Source organism: Heterodontus francisci, chromosome 3 (assembly GCF_036365525.1).
Source record: "Heterodontus francisci isolate sHetFra1 chromosome 3, sHetFra1.hap1, whole genome shotgun sequence".
NCBI classification, from domain to species: domain Eukaryota; kingdom Metazoa; phylum Chordata; class Chondrichthyes; order Heterodontiformes; family Heterodontidae; genus Heterodontus; species Heterodontus francisci.
In genome coordinates, this window is record NC_090373.1 from 179711886 (window position 1) to 179732662 (window position 20777).

General features: G+C 44.7%; 1 protein-coding gene across 6 annotated transcripts in view; it reads left to right on the plus strand.

Annotated features, from left to right (window-relative positions):
• Positions 1-20777, plus strand: part of kif6 (kinesin family member 6) — a 775022-nt gene that overhangs the window by 43196 nt on the left and 711049 nt on the right. For all 6 annotated transcript variants that reach the window (XR_010973257.1, XM_068027794.1, XM_068027795.1 and 3 more), the window contains exon 5: positions 3680-3789. Coding sequence is in view for 5 of the 6 variants with exons in the window: in XM_068027794.1 (XP_067883895.1) it covers positions 3680-3789 (110 nt within the window). In the remaining variant the exon portion in view is untranslated. The remainder of the gene's footprint in view (positions 1-3679; positions 3790-20777) is intronic.

Genomic DNA, 20777 nt, shown 5'->3' on the forward strand with positions numbered 1-20777 from the left:
TCGAAGGATGTTAGAGGTGGCAGTCTTTGTGATGTCATGAATATGTGGTCGGAAACTCATCTCGGGTCAAATATGACACCAAGGTTGTGAACAGTCTTGTTCAGCCCCAGTCACTTAATGGGGAGAAGGATGGAGTCGGTGGCCAGGAAACAGAATTTGTTGTGGGGACCGAAGACATTGGTTCGGTCTCTCAATATTCAGTTGGAGGAAATTTCTGCTCATCCAGTCCTGGATGTTAGACAAGCAGTCTGACAATTGAGAGTCAGTGGACAGATCAAGAGAGGTGGCGGTGAGGTAGAACTGGGTGCTGTCAGTGTACATGTGGAAACTGATGCTGTGATGTTTGATTTCTCTGAACAAAGAACAAAGAACAGTACAGCACAGGAACAGGCCATTCGGCCCTCCAAGCCTGTGCCGATCTTGATGCCTGCCTAAACTAAAACCTTCTGCACTTCCGGGGACCGTATCCCTCTATTCCCATCCTATTCATGTATTTGTCAAGATGCCTCTTAAACGTCGCTATCGTACCTGCTTCCACCACCTCCCCTGGCAGCAAGTTCCAGGCACTCGCCACCCTCTGTGTAAAGAACTTGCCTCGCACATCCCCTCTAAACTTTGCCCCTCTCACCTTAAACCTATGTCCCCTAGTAACTGACTCTTCCACCCTGGGAAAAAGCTTCTGACTATCCACTCTGTCCATGCCGCTCATAACTTTGTAAACCTCTATCATGTCGCCCCTCCACCTCCATCGTTCCAATGAAAACAATCCGAGTTTATCCAACCTCTCCTCATAGCTAATGCCCTCCAGACCAGGCAACATCCTGGTAAACCTCTTCTGTACCCTCCAAAGTTTCCACGTCCTTCTGGTAGTGTGGCGACCAGAATTGCACGCAATATTCTAAGTGTGGCCTAACTAAAGTTCTGTACAGCTGCAGCATGACTTGCCAATTTTTATACTCTATGCCCCGACCGATGAAGGCAAGCATGCCTTCTTGACTACCTTATCCACCTGCGTTGCCACTTTTAGTGACCTGTGGATCTGTACGACCAGATCTCTCTGCCTGTCAATACTCCTAAGGGTTCTGCCATTTACTGTATACTTCCCACCTGTATTAGACCTTCCAAAATGCATTACCTCACATTTGTCCGGATTAAACTCCATCTGCTATTTCCCTGCCCAAGTCTCCAACCAATCTCTATCCTGCTGTATTCTCTGACAATCCTCATCACTATCCGCAACTCCACCAACCTTTGTGTCGTCCGCAAACTTACTAATCAGACCAGCTACATTTTCCTCCAAATCATTTATATATACTACAAAGAGCAAAGGTCCCAGCACTGATCCCTGCTAGTCACATCCCTCCATTCAGAAAAGCACCCTTCCACTGCTACCCTCTGTCTTCTGTGACTGAGCCAGTTCTGTATCCATCTTGCCAGCTCACCTCTGATCCCGTGTGACTTCACCTTTTGTACCAGTCTGCCATGAGGGACCTTGTCAAAGGCTTTACTGAAGTCCATATAGATAACATCCACTGCACTTCCTTCATCAATCATCTTTGTCACTTCCTCTAAAAACTCAATCAAATTAGTGAGACACAGACCTCCCCTTCACAAAACCATGCTGCCTCTCGCTAATAAGTTTGTTTGTTTCCAAATGGGAGTAAATCCTGTTCCGAAGAATCCTCTCTAATAATTTCCCGAACACTGATGTAAGGCTCACCGGCCTATAATTTCCTGGATTATCCTTGCTGCCCTTCTTTAACAAAGGAACAACATTGGCTATTCTCCAGTCCTCTGGGACCTCACATGTAGCCAATGAGGATGCAAAGATTTCTGTCAAGGCCCCAGCAATTTCTTCCCTTGCCTCCCTCAGTAATCCTTACTAAATTGTTATAATAACTATATGGTCCCTGGTGCTCGATTCCTACTATAAATATTGAATGCTATCTAAATACAGTAATCTCCTCCCTCTGGTTTAGTTGCTCTACTTATTAATTAGTTAATTAGGGTTTTAATCCATTTTTATCAATGTTTTATATTCAAATTCAGTAAAAAAAAAAATTCCCTACCAGCCAATCAGGTCACAGCTTTCTGTGACATCACTTTCAGTTTTTTTTTACCAGAGGTATGTTTTTTAAACTTACCAGTCCGGAACTCTGCCCTCCGAGTCTTCTCCCAGTCAGCTGTGCTCTTTGGGAGCTCTCGGCTCCCCTCACTCTGAGGACAGGGAGGAAATGAAAGGAGCTCCTCGCTCCCTCTTTACCGAACCTCCTCAGTTACCAAACTTCCGCTGTAGCATTCTATTGCAACCCAAGTCAGCACTCCAGTGCAAACAAAGTCAGCACTGTAAGATGGCTCGCTTTTATACTGACTGACTGACTCTAGCCCCCTGAAAACTGGTTTGAGGCAGCATGTATATGAGAAATAGGAAGGTGTAGGGTGGGAATGGTGGTCAAGGATCGAACCTTGGGGGTTAGCAAAGCTAACAGTGTGGGAACGGGATGAGAACCATTTGCAAGTGATTCTCTGGCAACGACTGGGTGGTTAAGAATGGAAGCAGGCGAGTGCAGTCCCATAATAAGGAGTCTCCCATTTAAGATGGAGATGAGGAGAAATTTTTTCTGAGGATTGTGAGTCAGTGGAACTCTCTTTCCCCAGAGAGGAGTGGAGGCAGGATCATTGAATGTTTTTAAGGCAGAGATAGACAGATTCTTGACAAATAAGGGAGTCAAAGGGTATCTGGCGTAGGCAGGAAAGTGGAGTTGAGTCCACAAACAGATCAGCCACAACCTTATAGAATGGCGGAGGATGCTCGCGGGGCCAAATGACCTGCTCCTGCTCCTAGTTCATATATTCCTATGTATGTACGTACCCAGCTTGATGTTGGTGGAGAGGCATTTAGGAGGATGCTGTGGTCAACTATCTCAGTACCCAACAAGCCCCCATTTTCTCAGCCATTTCTGCCAACCTTGGGGACCACTGGACGAAGGGTGATGGTAGGCCTTGGGGTAGCAGTGTTAAGCCCTTAAGTTGCAGGATGATGGGCTAGTAGTGGACTGCTCTACCTTCATATAGATCCCAACTATCCTTTTAGGCCTTAGCTAAGTCTAAGTCCGAACAAAAATTAATCGTCGAGCTCCTTCCAGCTTTTGTAAATTTCCTCCATTTTCTTCAGAATTTTCTGAATTGAAGTAGTGAAGATCCCACTGGCCTCTGACTGGGAAAAATGAGTTGGAGCTATAGCTGATTCAGTGCTTTTGGCAGAATTCCCTCTGCTGGAGTGCTGTCATGACAGAAAAAAACAGGCCCATGTCTTGGCGCTGAATAAATCCAGTGTATTTCTGCACCTATCAGCTGTACGACTCAACTGCCAACATTGTACCAATTAATGCCATTGCTAATTTCATTGAATGAGATGGCAGCACCTTGCACTGCCGGAAGCTGGCTAAATGGAAAAGCCCAGCCTTAGTACTTTTTCCCTTACGTGACATGTTGAGTGAAAGGGGTGTTGTCCTATCTGAGATTTAAAAAAAATATAGTTACAGGAAACTGTTGAGCTGAAAGTCACAATATGAAAATGTAAAATTGTAGCGTTTCCATAATAAATTATACACCCAACCATCTGTATCTGGGCTTGTTGGCCTTTTCTTTTTACTTTGTTTCATTTCCTTTGGAGCAGGACAGCAGCAAAGTCTACACAACCCACATTTCCTACTTGGAAATTTACAATGAATGTGGTTACGATCTTCTCGATCCACGTCATGATGCCTCCAAACTTGAAGACTTGCCGTGAGTTCAATTTCAGCTGCCCGTTTCCTTGATCTACTCCCTTTTTTCCTCACAGAAATAGTTCATTTGAGGAAAACATTTATAAATTGCAAAAGAAAAAGTTGAATAGGTTATTTTAACGTATTTACTGTCCACAACATCAGTTGCATGTTTATGACTTTAAAATCTTTCATTGACTCATTGTTTCCGAAGAGTTCTGATTATGGCTTTGTACTACTTGTGGCCATGTGTTTTTGTTTGAAGTCAGCTTTTGTTTATTTCTCACATTTCTTTAAAGTGAAACTTAATTGCTGGGTTCTCCCAGGGGAATGAGCAGGCACCAAGTAAGTCATTATAAGAGACTTGAGAGCTGTGGAAGGATTTGGACAGTGATAATCACTTCCTGCAAAGTAGAAACGTGGCTAAAGGGGTAGTGTTTGCTTGAAGACAAAATCAAACTTCTCGATCTTTTGGTTGGTATTTCTTATGACCAACAAGATATATCTGCTAAAAATAACATACTGCCAGTATTTTGTAAGAAACTAATAGATTTCCATGGCACTGCTCATGGTCCGTGAGGTGGCTTGCTTCAGAGTCCTTTCTTATGGTTCCGGAATCTGATTGATCCTCATCGACACTAGACCGACAACACATGGTTGTATTACAACTGAGGGTGGGAGGAGTGCACTGTTTATTCTAGTCCCACTTCTCCACAGGTCACAAAATATATTTTAAATTTTCCGATTTACCGATACGGTCAATCATATACTCTGTTTTTTCGCAGAATGGAACACATTAACCAAGTTTCTTTAATGAACAACAACATTTTCAGTTCATTATAGAACAAGTCTTAACTAGCAATGAATTAAAGCATAAACACACAGAAATTTTTGAAGTTCCATTTTTGACTTAACCAACTTTTAAGTCCCTTTTTTACCTTAGCCCCACACACACATACCGGTTAACCAAAAAAAGAGATTTTCGTTAAGTTCAGAGCTTTGTTACAGACAATGAAAGCACTTGCACTTTTGAATAAAACAGCAGATGAGATTTTCATGCTCTGCCCCCACCTGCTAAGTATGAGGCACATTAATTTTGTCATGAACATTGATTTTAAACTGTTACTGGAGTGAAGAAGACTTGTTAAACAGATCAGCTGTGGCTGGAAAAGACATTTGCATATTAACAGACAGCGTTTGGAAGGACAAAGCAGCCATTCCCTGACATTCAATCCACAATGGACTTTTGATCACTAGACATTGAAGGTGGGGGAGCTTGCATTCCAGATTGACTGCTAAGATGGCCAAATACACAAACAGATATGGTCAAATCAGCTAGTCACATGACTAATCTGCTGGGCAACTTGAGTTTTTTGAATTTGTACAAACAGTTTGTGCAGAAAGCTGTTTGCTTCTGGATTGAAAAGACCTCTCCTGGCTGGCTTGCCACAGCCTCTCCTGTCTGCTCCCATCTCTTTCTCGCAAGCCTCTGAGTCTGCTGAAGACACATGAACCCCAAGAGAGGAAAGTCTCCTACAGTGAACAAGGTTTAAGAATATTGGGTCCCAATGAAAAGCAAGATGTACCTACAATCAAGGACTCTACAGTGAGCTCAAAGAACCGTTAACAACAACGCGTCAGATATTGCCTCAAACCTTTCCACTTTATTTTTCTTCTCTTTTCTGTCTCTATTTGCATGTGTGTATCACGTATGCATGCTAGCTGGGTGCGTCGTGTATCCATAGGCGCCAACCAAATTAGAGCTTAAGTTTAATAAAATGTCAACTTTTCTTCTTTAAACCTAAGAAAGCCTGTTTGTGCTGGTTGAAGGCTGAAATGAAACCCTAGACCTCTTTCTCACCATCGTAACAAGGTAAATTATTCCAAAACTGGCATACAGTCTAACTTCCAAGTACACGTAGGTAGATCACTAGGATCTTTTAGAACAGTTCTTTTCAGGTGGCATTGAGAATTAATGTAGCAGACTTTCTCCAAAGACAGGAGATGAGATGAATTGACAGTGGATTTCTCAGGGTCTTTTAGAGATTTGCTGGAAAGCAAGCTGGGTTGTGGTTTTCTCTGCTTCCTTTACTACTTCTTCAGGCTAATTTTTTCAGCGCTTACTCCAGAAGGTAAAACGCACTCTGACACGCAACGAAAAACTTGTGTTTGCTGCCCTGTCCGGTGTGCTCTGCTGCTTCCTGGGCTTGTCCAATCAAGGGGTGTGCAACTGATTTCTCTGCCCACATCTGCCTGTTAGCAGGGATTCTATGCTTTTTTTTAACTTGTCATGTGACAATCAGTATACTTTGTTGCCAAACTGGGTCTTTCAGTGCCCTTTTGATTACCCTCTTGGGGAAAAAAAACTGATACAACATTTATTCAGTTTGACTATGAATTCCTCAAAACATATTTTAACCAAAAAAAAAAATCACTTCCATAACAGTTGTTTGGACCAATCTCAAAGCTGTTCAGGTGGGAAACCTTTTACTAATTACACTGCCATTCTATTAAAGTAAGAATGAGGAGCTTGCAAGGGGTCCGAGGAACTGTTGGGGGTGAAGTTGGTCTTGGGCAGTCGTGCAAAATGGGCGAAAGTGCAACCGGGCGATTTTCTTTTCTGTTTACTTCAAAATCAGTCATAGTTTGATTTCTTTAAAATGAAGAAAAAATGGCAACGAGTAATTAAAATATTTCAATCCACACAGATCTGGTGGATGCTACCTCCTACCTCTCTTTCTCAGGAAAATTTAAAAATATATTCCTTTACTTGTCTTTTCATTCAGAATTGACTGAAAAAGGTTTGTACCACTGCACTGTGTTCCTCCAAGAACACTGTGTTCCTGTATGATGGAAATCCAATATCCAACCCAATGCTCATGAAATAAAATGGCTGAAATGCCATTCCCCCCACACCATATATTTCTGTGCCTTCTGATAATCCTGTGTATTCTAATACTATAACATTGACATGTCAATGGCTGTGTCATTTGGCTTCAGTTTTATCAATTCTAAAGCTTTTAACTTTCCAAACGCTACTGAAAAAACCATAAAACACATTTGTCATCACTCTACTCCATATTCACCTCATCCACAAGTTCCTGTTTGAATCCCTTCAGTTCAGTTTCACCTGATCCATAGGACTGAGCGGCCTTATCAGAGTCATCAACTACATCTTTTGTGTCTGTGCCTATGGTGTTATCCCTCCAGGTGCTCTGTGGGGTGTTTAGTACTATTGACTTGCACCATCCTGCTCCACTGTCTCACCTCCATAATCCATCTCCATGGCACTGTTGTTGGTTCGCTCTGCTCCTATGTGTCCCAGCGTATTTCCTATAGTATCTTTTCCTCTCACATTGTCACCTCAGGACTGCCCAAGACACTCTCCTTTGCTTCCTCTTATTCATCTATAATTCTGTCTCTTGGTTCTATTTTCTGTATATTGGGGTCAGCCTCTGTAAATATTCTCTACTTCTCTGCTGCCACCTCAATTCAGTGACCACCATTGTGCTCCTGACATCCAGTAATGAATAAGCCTTAATGTTATCCAAATTAATATCGGTAAGAGCAGTCATTCTGTTTGGCTTTCTGCAAAAACTCTCCAACCTAAGCCCAATCCAATAACCTTTTCCATTAGAATCTAATAGTGTGTAATCTCTGTGTCCTATTTGACTCTGAACTGAGGAATCGCCAAGACTGCCATTTCCTTATCTCCAGCATTGTCCACCCACCTTCATTATCTCACTCTCACTGCTGCTGAAAGTCACATCTGTGCTTCATCCTGACCTCCACGAAGTCCCACTTCCTGTTATTTCTGCATTTCCTGAGTTCCATTCAAAATCCCATTTACGGCACAGTGGCGCAGTGGTTAGCACTGCAGCCTCACAGCTCCAGCGACCCGGGTTTAATTCAGGGTACTGCCTGTGTGGAGTTTGCAAGTTCTCCCTGTGTCTGCGTGGGTTTTCTTCGGGTGCTCCGGTTTCCTTCCACAGCCAAAGACTTGCAGGTTGGTAGGTAAATTGGCCATTATAAATTGCCCCTAGTATAGGTAGGTGGTAGGGAAATATAGGGACAGGTGGGGATGCGGTAGGAATATGGGATTAGGGTAGGATTAGTATAAAATGGGTGGTTGATGGTCGGCACAGACTCGGTGGGCTGTAGGGCCTGTTTCAGTGCTGTATCTCTGAATAAAAAAAAAGTCAGTCCATGTCCTCATCACTGCCTAACTTCATGACTTCCTCCAGCTCTATGTACCAGTGTGTGCTCCTTGCTTCTCTGACTGGCCTTGTGCGTGGCCACTTTGCTGCATTCCACCTTCAATCACATTGCCTTTAGCTATCTTGCTTCTACACATGACATTCTCTCCCTAAACAGCTCTACCTTTCTTTTCTGTCACCACTTTCAAAAGCCTCTGGTCAGCTCACTGTCATTTTTGCTTCTTTGTTAGGTGCCTTGGGATGTTTGCTACTTTAAAGGCATTATTAAAAATACAAGTTGTACTAAATGGATAGGACTATTGACGTAAAACAATCGGTTTTTCTGTTAGCACTTAATTTGGTTGCGTCCATTCATTGACTTACAGAAGGTTTATCCAATGTATAACTTGTAGCTTCAAGTAAGCACACTTCAGTGATGGGATACTGACACCAAGTGAGAAAAATGCTGCTGTGATGTAAAAGCTGGTACTTGCCATAGAATTAAAAATGACTGTCTGGAAAAGCTGTTGCTGTGCTCCCTTTGTTCAGTTTGTCAATGATATTGGACAAACAGAAGAGCTCCCATTTGAAACACTCGCTGTGGCTAGTTTTACTTAAACTTTAACTCCATCCTGGGGGTTACCATTGACCAGAAACTGAACTGGAGAAGCCATATAAATACCATGGCTACAAGAGCAGGTCAGAGGCGAAGGAATCCTGCGGCGAGTAACTCACCACCTGACTCCCCAAAGCCTGCCCACCATCTACAAGGCACAAGTCAGGAGTGTGATGGAATACTCTCCACTTGCCTGGATGGGTGCAGCTCCAACAACACTCAAGAAGCTCGACACCATCCAGGACAAAGCAGCCCGCTTGATTGGCGCAGCTTGATTGGCACCCCATCTACAAACATTCACTCCCTCCACCACCGACACACAGTGGCAGCAGTGTGTACCATCTACAAAATGCACTGCAGCAATGCACCAAGGCTCCTTAGACAGCACCTTCCAAACCCGCGACCTCTACCAACTAGAAGGACAAGAGCAGCAGATGCATGGGAACACCACTACCTGCAAGTTCCCGTCCAAATCACACACTATCCTGACTTGGAACTATATCGCTGTTCCTTCACTGTCGCTGAGTCAAAATCCTGGAACTCCCTTTCTAACAGCACTGTGGGTGTACCTACCTCACGTGGACTGCAGCGGTTCAAGAAGGCAGCTCATCACCACCTTCTCAAGGGCAATTAGGGATGGGAAATAAATGCTGGCATAGCCAGCGATGCCCACATCCCATGAATGAATAAAAAAGGAATGTATCCTAGAAAGTACATTTTCTGCAAATCTCATGCTGGGTCCATGTGAACAGATAGTTATTTCGATAGTTATGAAATCTCTAACTTAATTCTTGTTCAGTCTGTTTTTGAATTGTAAACTACATTTGCAAGTTATGCTGATCTCTGAATTTTCCCCTTTAGATTATTAGTATTATTAGTATAAATTATACCAATATTCTTCTATTATGGCATAGTTAGAAATTCCCAAAAATGACATTCTTTTCAATTGGAATGGAAGACATACCTTAGAAGTCATTAATAAGCATTTTTGTTTATTGGCAGAATACAAAACCATGGACTGGAATTTCTGCAGAGCTGCTCTTACTCCCCTGTTACGAAACCACAAGTATTATGGAGCCCTGTTTATATGAGAAAACAGGATTTCCATTGCACTTCCGACAAAGTTATGGTGGTGGAATGGGAGCTCTGAGGAAATTCTGGGCTTGTGAATCTGGACTGAGGTTTATGCATTTAGGACTCCTTGTAACTCCACAAGAAGCACACCGGCATTGATCCTACCCTGCCAGAATCCTGTTGATTTCTTGCACTCAATCTTGGGCTGGAGGGTTTGTATTTTCTCCCTCATCCTTGCCTTCCTCCAATATTGATCAAGTCAAATGTGCATTGATTTGTATGATCTGAATGTGCCATTTCACTGTATGATGGCAGATGGTTAAGTTCAGGGAAAAGTGAATTTGATGTAAGCATTTTGACAAAATATTAGACTCTGGCCAGGTGAGTAAAGTCAGTATTGTTTAAGTGTGCACACAACAAAGTCAGGTTTTTAAATTTATACTATCATAAGGAGGGGCAGTGTCAGTGAAGATGAAATGTACTTTATGCACCATGTAACAATCCCTGTTAAAGTTAGATGAATATATTTTAGCATCTATTAATTCATGATACTTTACTGTGATCTAGTCCACCAATGATGGAATGCAGATGTCCTCTGTCTGCTGGCAGTAATGATTCTTTGTCAAATGAGTTTGTGCATTTTCAATCTGGTTCCGATTGGGCAGGGACTCAAAGCCCAAAGCAATCCTTAAATCAGTAGTAATTGGTACTATCAGGATGGCTGGTGTTGGAAATAGAAATATTCCATTGGTTCAGTAGGGGTGCTCTGCTGAGGTTAAAGCTGAAGCATATTTTTGGGGCACAGTAAACCGAGCATCTAATTATGCTATACTTGACCTGGGATGCTGACACTGGATGCCCATAATGAGAAACTGTTCCATTCCTCCGCACCAACATCTCTCACTTTAAAGAGTACTAAATGCATCAAAAGGTTGAAATAAAAAGCACATATGTTTAGAAAACGTTGATAAGTTGCGCACATTTCTAAAAGTAGAAGTTTTACTCAGCTGAACATGATGCTTAAATGGTTCATGACCTTCTAGCTCTTAACGGTTATAATTTAGGTTCATTTACCCTTGAGCTAAGATTTAATTGGCTTCTCCTGGCAGATGAACAAAGATCCCGAACATAGAGCTACTTGAAAAAAACAAAGCAAAGTGGGCATCTGCAACTTTAAAAGAAATCAAACTGCTGCTTGTACCGAATACACCAAGACACAAATCCAATAATTATCGAGAAGTAAGAAATTAGTCATGTGAACAGTTAATTAATTGCATTCTATCTATTTCTTTAATCACAAGTACATCCCTAGTTTCTGTTTTTATAGAGTGTGGAGCTGATTTTCTTCAGTTTGACTTGCCTGTTTCTGGGGCATTAGGCAGAGGAAATTGAAGCAGCACCCCATTATGCCAGAACTAAACCCTTCTGCGCTCAACATGCATTTGCTGGACAATCATTCAAATTGGGCAGTTAGCACTTGCCCAAAATAAGTGGGGCCGTTTAAATTGCATGGGAATGGCATAGGAGTGATGCCAAAACACCTCCTGAGTTATTTTCCCAGCTTTCTACCTGGCATCAGCCAAAGAAAGTGGCTGTTGTGAGGTTGCAGCAAGCATTTTCAGGTTTGATGATTGGAAAAAGCTGTTGCTAGCAACCTCCTAACACCATCAGAAAAGTAAATTGGGAATTAAAATGGACCAGTGGTGCTGGAGGTCATCAGGCTGCTATTTATGACGCTGGGAATGGCCAGGGCTGTTTTTGTGCCTAGGTGAAAGCCAGCCCATGCAAACAAGCTGAATCCAGAAGTATATTAACATTCAGCTGCATTCTAATAGGGTGTTGTGGGCAGGGTACAGTCCAACTTCGTGGCGAAAGAGAAGGAAAGGTGACTGTTATAGATTTTGATAAATGTTATTCTTTAGATGATTGAAAACAAAATTATAACCAGCCCATGAAGAGTTGGGGCAGGATTTTTTTAGGACCTGTCAGGGGTGGGAGCAGAGGCAGGTGAGCGGGCACTAAAAATAGCACTGCCAGCCAGTGCACTGGTTTTCCATCGCCGTTCCTGTCACCGGAGAGTTTTATCAGGCAGCAGCGATTCTGCAATGAAGCCAGTTGAAGCAGCTGAGGAGCTCATTGAAAGCCATTTTGGGAGTTTGGTTGGGGTGCACAGGCTGCTAGCTGGGTCAGGGGCAGACCAGGTGCATGGAGATGGCAAAGCAGTGGGGAGTTAGTCATGGCTAAGCCATCACTTAAGTGGGCCCATAAAAGGGAGTGCGGCTGAGAAGGGCATTCAGCTATTGGCACACAGGTGCCATCAGGTGTGCATAGGTTGCAGGGGAGTGATCTATATGCGCTTGGGCAGTGCAGAGGGTAGTCACCCTCCTAGTATCGTAGGGGCATAAGAGATGGGGGTAAGGCTTCCAGAAATAATAGGGAGTCCAACTAAGTGCAAGTAAGCGCGACTCAGATTTTGGGTCCAGTGGTGATGAGGAGCAACGTCCTCAGCAGGCGAGCCCCGGCCATAAGAAGAACAGCGGCGAGGGAAAGGAAGACGATGGAGGCCATACCCTCAGCATAGGACCGACTGCCAAAGATGGAGCTACCTGGACATGTTAGAGAACTGGTGCCGCAGCAGACTGCACCAATCTAGGCAGATGGTACTGATATTTGTGCCCTCTTCGCAGAAGACCCCATGCTTCACAGCACTGCTCACCATTCCCTGCCAGTAGCCATCAAAGTCACTGTGGCCTTCAACTTCTTTGTCTCTGGCTCCTTCCAAGGATCAGTAGCAGGTCTTGGTAGTGTCTCACAAACGACTGCACATGATTGCCTTCTGCAGGGCATTGATGCCCTGTTTGCAAGGGATGGACTGTACATTTAGGGATGGGCAATAAATTCTGTCGTAGCCAACGATGCCCATATCCCATGAACGAATAACAAAATTCAATTCCAGACAGATGTGGCCTTGCAGCCACAAAGGGCAGTGGGTTTTGTCGCCATCGCTGCGCTCCCCCAAGTGGCCATCAAGGTGCCAAGTGACAGCCAGTGAGATTCATCAATAGGAAGGGCTTCTACTCCCTCAACGTTCAGCTGGTCTGCAATCACAACAACAGTTTCCAACATGCTTGTGCACACTTTCCTGCCAGCTGCCGACTCCTTTGTCCTTTGGCAGTCCAGAGTGCCACAGCTCTTCATTCCACCCCGCAAACTTCTTGGATAGATTCTTGGGGAGAAGAATTATCCCTTGAAGAGATGTTTACTCACCCCTTTACATGATCTCGAGACTGTGCTGGGCTCCAAGCTCTGCTCACTGCTCTATGCCAAATTAGAGCTGGACTCCTCCATACACCTTCACACTGGCAAGAGGCTGTCTGGCAGGCCTCCTAAAGCACCAAACATCTCGGTATGCATGCTCATCAGCATTCTCCTGTATACCACCGATCAGAGTCCTCATCTGAGTCTCATGCAGCAGTATTTGTTTGCGACCTCATCCTCTGGGAAGCTGGCACACTTTCTGTTCCTTTTTCCCCTGGCCTTGTAGCCCACTAGCGACTGGTGACTCACCACATACAATTCCCGACTCTATGCTACACTCTAAAGTAAGTGTTCCAGTATTTGAGCAGGTGGCTGTGATTGTCAGATCAAGTGACAGTACTTCTTCATCAGAGGTCTGTTGCGCACCTCATGAGATTGCAATGGTTGAGCAGGAGGCAGTTGGTATGTGAAAGCATATATGCAGAATGGCAGGATTGGGATAAAGGAAGGGAGCTGGGGCAGAAAACAAGAGGTCCATGCTTACATCATCTGCAGCTTGCACTTCATGTTATAGCAGGATGTGGGTGAGGTGGGATTTAAGAAGGGGCATGAGGCAGGAACATACTGTCATCCTCCATGTTCTTGGCGACGTCATATTGAATAGGCTATGCGATAGCTGTCCCCATGATGCAGTGCCCCATCTCCTCCAGAGGGCTCAGGTGATGCAGGTGTGCCTGTTCCCCTCTGGGTCTGGTCTGCTGTCTCCTCTTATGGGCCACCTTGGCCTGTAAGAGAGAAGGAACAATGTTGGTGATTGTTTGAGTAATGTACCTGCCATGGATGAATAGCTGGAGGTATGTCAGCAACAGGTGGGTGTGAGGCTGGCAGCATTGGAAGGTGGGTGAGGTGGAGTATCTTAATGTTAGGCCTGAGTCCTGATTGCTGGAGCTTGGTGATGGGGGTGTGGTGCATTGAGCCGAATGAGAGGCAGGTGGTGCGGTGGCTGGAAGATGTCAGTTGAAGATGCATTCGCTAACCATCCTTGCGAGGTCATTGAATATCTTGCGACGCTGCTGCCAGGTCCTCTGGAGCAGACGCCTAGAACTGACCATCCTGGCTGCCTACTCCCATTCCCTTCTCGGGGTTTACCTTGAAGGACTGCTGGCCCCCTGTGGAAATATTGCTTCTCTCCCCCTTTTGGCTTCCTGTTCTAAAGCTTCCAGCACTGTATTGGAAAACCTGGGAGCCCTCTCTTTTCCCTGTAGCTCCATTGAGGGTGCTTCTTGCAACCAGTACCTGCGTAGACAGCAGCAGCTTCCATACACTCATTGCAGCTTGTCTTTAATGAGAACAGGACTCCTCTGTGCTCCTTGACATTGAACAGCTTTCTGGCAGGCTTTCCAATGCACCACGCATTTTGTTGTGCATACCCATCAGAGTTCTTCTGTCGCTGCCTCATCAAAGTCCTCATCTGATTCCTCTGCAGCTGAACCAGTGTGCGATCTCGCTGTCTGCTGAGTTGGCACCTGTGCTGTCCTTGCCCTGGCTGCAGAGCACTTGTGTCGAGTGTCTCACCACATGCAGATTCCGCCTCCGATCTATTCTCTAAGCTAAATGCAGTATCAGCTATTGAGTTGTTGTCTGCGAGTATGAAATCAAGTGATGGTGCTATGTCTTCATCATTTCTTTTGCTGTTCTTCCACCATAGTATACCTCCTAGTTGAGTGTCACCTAAAAACTCCCAAGCAAACTGGATCATTTCCATGGAAGTTAAAAAGCTGGGCCTCAAGCATCAATTTTCCCTCATTTTCTATATCTAATTTGAGTTTAATTCACCAACTTTCCTGCTCCATCATTCCTGTTTCTTTCTCCATCCTTAAATCTCATTGGTTAAGGATACAGACAGTTGGTCCGTCATTCACCAAGGTCCCAGATGACCTGTTGACCTCGCCGTGTCATTATTCGAATGCACCATCAGCAATTTACAGGGCAAAGTTTTTCTGAGCTGAAGTGTATTCAAAAATTATAAACAAATGGAGCTCCACGCCAGTTAAAATCTGGTAATGGTCTTGAGTGCAAAGGCTATTTAGAATAGCTTTCTGCTGGTTTGTCGAGTCAAAAATCTATTCCTTTTGAAATCATTGTTTCCGCTTCCCCCATCCTTGTGAGTAGCGAATTCCCGCTGCGTAAAGCAGTTCTTCCACACGTCTCCCCTACATCTCTTGCCCAAAACTGGCTGAGTGGATCTATCCCAGGTTACTGAGGGAAGCGAGAGAGGAAATAGCTGGGGCCTTAACAGATATCTTTGCAGCATCCTTAAACACGGGTGAGGTCCCGGAGGACTGGAGAATTGCTAACGTTGTCCCCTTGTTTAAGAAGGGTAGCAGGGATAATCCAGGTAATTATAGACCGGTGAGCCTGACCTCAGTGGTAGGGAAGCTGCTGGAGAAGATACTGAGGGATAGGATCTATACCCATTTGGAAGAAAATGGGCTTATCAGTGATGGGCAACATGGTTTTGTGCAGGGAAGGTCATGTCTTACTAACTTAATAGAATTCTTTGAGGAAGTGACAAAGTTGATTGATGAGGGAAGGGCTGTCGATGTCATATACATGGACTTCAGTAAGGCGTTTGATAAGGTTCCCCATGGTAGGTTGATGGAGAAAATGAAGTCGCATGGGGTCCAGGGTGCCTGGAACGCGTTGCCAGCAGAGGTGGTAGACGTGGGCACGATAGCGTCTTTTAAGATGTATCTAGACAGATACATGAATGGGCAGGAAGCAAAGAGATACAGACCCTTAGAAAATAGGCGACATGTTTAGATAGAGGATCTGGATCGGCGCAGGCTTGGCGGGCCGAAGGGCCTGTTCCTGTGCTGTAATTTTCTTTGTTCTTTGTTCAACCTGTGTCCTCTATTCCTTGTGCTATCAATTAATGGGAACAGTTTTTCCTTGACTACCTTATCTAAGTGTGCCATAATATTGTACACCTCTATCAAATCTCCCGTCCATCTCCTTTGCTCCAAGGAGAAAAACCCCAGCTTTTCCACCCTAACCTTGCAACTAAAATCACCCATTCCTGGAACCATTCTGGTAAAACTCCTCCACATCCTCTCAAGGAGCCTCACATCCTTCCTAAAGTGTCGTGATCAGAACAGGATGCCATACTCCAGTTGAGACCTAATCAGAACTTTATAAAGGTTCCATGTAACATCCCACCCTTTTGTACTCAACACCTCTATTTATGAAGCCCAAGATCCCATATGTTTTGCTAACCACTCTCTCAATATGTCCTGCCACCTTCAAAGATCAATGCATATGCACCCTCAGGTCCCTCTGTTCTTGCGTTAAGTCTATATTGCCTCGTGCTATCCTTTCTGCCAAAATGACCTCACACTTCTCTGTATTAAATTCCATCTTGCACTTGTCTGCCCATTCTGCCGGCCTATCTGTGTCCTGTTGCAGGTTGTTCTTATCATGCTCACTGTTTGCCACTCCTCCAAGTTTTTTTTGTTTCATGGGTTGTGGGTGTCACTGGCAAGACCAGCATTTGTTGCCCGTCCCTAATTGGCCTTGAGAAGGTGGTGGTGAACTGCCTCCTTCAACTGCTGCAGTCCACCTGGTGCGTGTACATCCACAGTGTTGTTAGGGATGGAGTTCCAGGATTTTGATCCAGCGACAGTGAAGGAATGGTGATACATTTCCAAGGCGGGATGGCGTGTGGCTTTGAGGGGAACTTGCAGGTTGTGGTGTTCCCATGCATCTGCTGCCCTTGTCCTTCTAAGTGGAAGAGGTTGCGGGCTTGGAAGGTGCTGTCGAAGGAGGCATGGTGCATTGCTGCAGGGCATTTTGTATATGGTACACACTGCTGCCACTATATGTCTGTGATGTAGGTAATGAATGTTGAACGTTGTAATTGGGGTGCCTATCTAGCGGGCTGCTTTGTCTTGGATGGTGTTGGGTTTCTTGAGTGTTGTTGGAGCTGCACTCAGCCAGGCAAGTGGAGAGTATTCCATCAGACTCCTGACTTGTGCCTTGTAGCTGGTGAACAGGCTTTGGGAAGACAGGAGGTGAGTTACTTGCCACAGAATTGGCAGCCTGTGACCTGCTATTGTAGTCACATTATTTATGTTGCTGCTATAGTTCAGTTTCTGGTCCCTGACAAAACCCAGGATGTTGATAGTGGGGGATTCAGCGATGGTAATGCCATTGAATGTCAAGGGGAGATGGTTTGATTCTCTCTTGTTGGAGATGGTCATTGCCTGGCACTTGTGTGGCACGAATGTTACTTGCCACTTATCAGCCCAAGCCTGGATGTTGTCCAGCTCTTGCTGCATCTGGACACCGGCTGCTTCAGTATTTGAAGAGTCGTGGATGGTGCTGAACATTGTGCAATTATCAGTGAACATCCCCACTTCTGACCTTATGGTAGAAGGAAGGTCATTGATGAAGCAACTGAAAATGGTTGGGCCTAGGACACTACCCTGAGGGGCTCCTGCAGCTATGTCCTGGAGCTGAGATGATTGGGCTCCAACAACTGCAACCAGCTTCCTTTATGCTAGGTTTGCCTTCAACTAGTGAAGAGTTTTCTTCCTGATTGACGTTGACTTTAATTTGGCTAGGGCTCCTTAATGCCATACCCGGTCAAATGCTGCCTTGATGTCGAGGGCAATCACTCTCATCACACCTCTGGAGTTCAGCTGTTTTGTCCATGTTTGGAGCAAGGCTGTAATGAGGTCAGGATCTGAGTGACCCTGGTGGAGCACACACAGAGCATTGGTGAGCAGGTTATTACTGTTTAAGTGACACTTGATAGCACTGTCGAATGACATCTTCCATGACTTTGCTGATGATCGTGAGCAGGCTGGTGTGGCAGCAATTGGCAAGGTTGGATTTGTCCTGCATTTTGTGGATAGGTCGTAGCTGGACAGTTTTCCACATTGGTAGATGCCATTGTTGTAGCTGTACTGGAACAGCTTGGCTAGGGTCGCGGATAGTACTACAGCCGGGAAGTTGTCAGGACCTGTAGCCTTTGCAGTATCCAGTGTCTTCAGCTACTTCTTGTTATCACATGGAGTGAATCGAATTGGCTGAAGACTGGCATCTGTGAGGCTGAGATGGATCTTCTGGCTGAAGATGTTTGTAAATGCTTCAGCCTTTTCTTTTTCACTGACGTGCTGTGCTCTCCCATCATTGAGGATGGGGATATTTGTAGACTCTCCTCTGGTTAGTTGTTTAATTGTCGACCACCATTCACTACTGGATGTGGCAGGATTGTAGAGCTTTGACCTGATGGCTAGTTGTGGGATCACCTTAGCTGTCTCTATTCATGCTGCTTTCACTCACTCTTTTTGGCATGCAAGTAATCCTGTATTGTAACTTAACCAGTTTGACACCTCAGTTTTAGTTGTGCCTGATGCTGCTGCTGGCATGCCGTCCTGCATTCTTCATTGAACCAACCTTGGTCCCCTGGCTTGATGCTAATGATGGAATGGGGAATATGATGGGCCATGAGGTTACAGAGGTTGCAGGCATCCGGAACGCCTCATGGATGCCCAGTTTTGAGTTGCTAGATCTGTTTGCAATCTATCCCATTTAGCACGGTGGTAGTGCCACACAACACGATAGTGGGTATCCTCAATCTGAAGATGGGACTTGGTCTCCACAAGGACTGTGGTGGTCATTCCTACCAACCTCTGGCGTGGGCAGATGCATCTGCGACAGGTAGATTGATGAGGACGAGGTCAAGTAGGTTTTTCCCTCTTGGTTCCCTCACTACCTGCTGCAGACTCAGTCTAGCAGCTATGTCCTTTAGGACTTGGCCAGCTCGGTCAATAGTGGTTCTACTGAGCCACTCTTGGTGATGAACATTGAAGTCTCCGATAATAAAAACAAGAAACGCTGGAAATACTCAGCAGGTCTAGCAGCATCTGTGGAGAGAGAAGCAGATTTAATGTTTCAGGTCAGTGACCCTTCAGAACTGGCAGATATAAGAAATGTAAAAGATTTTAAGCGTAAAGTGGGGGCGCGGCAAGAGATAACAAAAGAGGTGTTGATGGGACAAGGTCACAGAACAGCTGACCAGAAGGCCATGGAGCAAAGGCAAATATTGTTCACCTTTGCTCCATGACCTTCTGGTCAGCTGTTCTGTGACAGTGTCCTATCACCACCTCTTTTGTTATCTCTTGCCTCACCCCCGCTTTACTTGCTTAAAATCTTTTACGTTTCTTATATCTGCCAGTTCTGAAGGGTCACTGACCTGAAACATTAAATCTGCTTCTCTCTCCACAGATGCTGCTAGACCTGCTGAGTATTTCCAGCGTTTCTTGTTTTTATTTTAGACTTCTGCAGTATTTTGCTTTTATTGAAGTCTCCCACCCAGAGTACATTCTGTGTCCTTGCTTCCCTCTGTGCTTCTTCCAATTGGAGTTCAACATGGAGAAGCACTGATTCATCAGCTGATGGGGGATGATAGGTGGTTATCAGCAGGAGGTTTCCTTGCCTATGTTTGATCTGATGCCATGAGTCTTCATAGGGTCTGGAGTCAATGTTGAGGACTCCCAGGGAAATTCCCTGCCAACTGTATAACTCTGGTGGGACAGGAAGTACCCAGAGTTGGTGATGGTGTCTGGGACATTGTAAGATATGATGCCGTGAGTGTGACTATGTCAGGCTGAGGCTGTTGCTTGACGGGTCAGTGAGATAGCTCTCCCAACTTTGGCACAAGCCCCCAGATGTTAGTAAGGAAGACTTTGCAGAGTCGACAGGGATGCGTTTGCCATTGTCACTTCCAGTGCCTAGCTCGATGCTGGGTGGTCCGTCCGGTTTCATTCCTTTTCTTAGACTTCGTAGCAGTTTGATACAACTGAATGGTTTGCTAGGACCATTTCAGAGGGCATTTTAAGAGTCAACCACATTGCTGTTGGTCTGGATTCACATGTAGGCCAGACCAGGTAAGGATGGCAGATTTCCTTCCCTAAAGGGCAATAGTGATTTTTAGGTTTTTGCAACAAGTGACAATGGTTTCATGGTCACCATTAGCTTTTAAATCCAGACTTTTTAAATTGAATTCAAATTTCACTATATGCCATGGTGGGATTCGAGCCTGGGCCTCTGATTACTAGTCCAGTGACATTGCCACTATGCCACCGCCTCAGCAATGGTCCTGCCACTGACCCTTGGGGAACACCGCTGTATACAATCCTCGCTGTTTTCTGTCCTTGAGACAATTTTTTATCCAAGTGGACACTGACCCTCCTATTCCATGAGCCTTAATTTTGTTAACCATCCTTTTTTCTGGTACTTTTCAAATGCTTTCTTAAAATCCATATTGACAATGTCCACTGGATTCCCTTTATCAACCTTCTCTGTTACTTCATCAAAAAATTCAATTGTTTAGTCGAGCATGATCTACTTTTTACAAATTCGTGCTGGCTATCCTTAATTAATTCAAACTTCTCCAAGTGCCTGTTGATTTTTTTTTCCTGATTATTGTTTATAAAACCTGACCCACCACTAATGTTAAACTAACTGGCCTGTAGTTGCTAGGATTGTTTTTACACCTGTCACATTTGCCACTCTCCAATCCTTTGGTCTGACCGTGCCTCTGTTTAATGCTCATCCAAAAGACAAAACCTTGAACATTGCACCGTTGTTCAGTTAGTATTGGGGTGCCAACCTAACCTTGTTTCTGATCACTGCAAGATTGGAAAATGGACAATGGCTCACCTTCCAATAATTCTCAAGGATTGCAGGCTTTAGCTGTGTTGGTTTTTCTGTAACCTATGCTAGAGACCAGGTAGGTATTTCATTGAATACTGAGTTCACTACATTGCAACAGTGACTACATTTCAAAAGTACTTTACA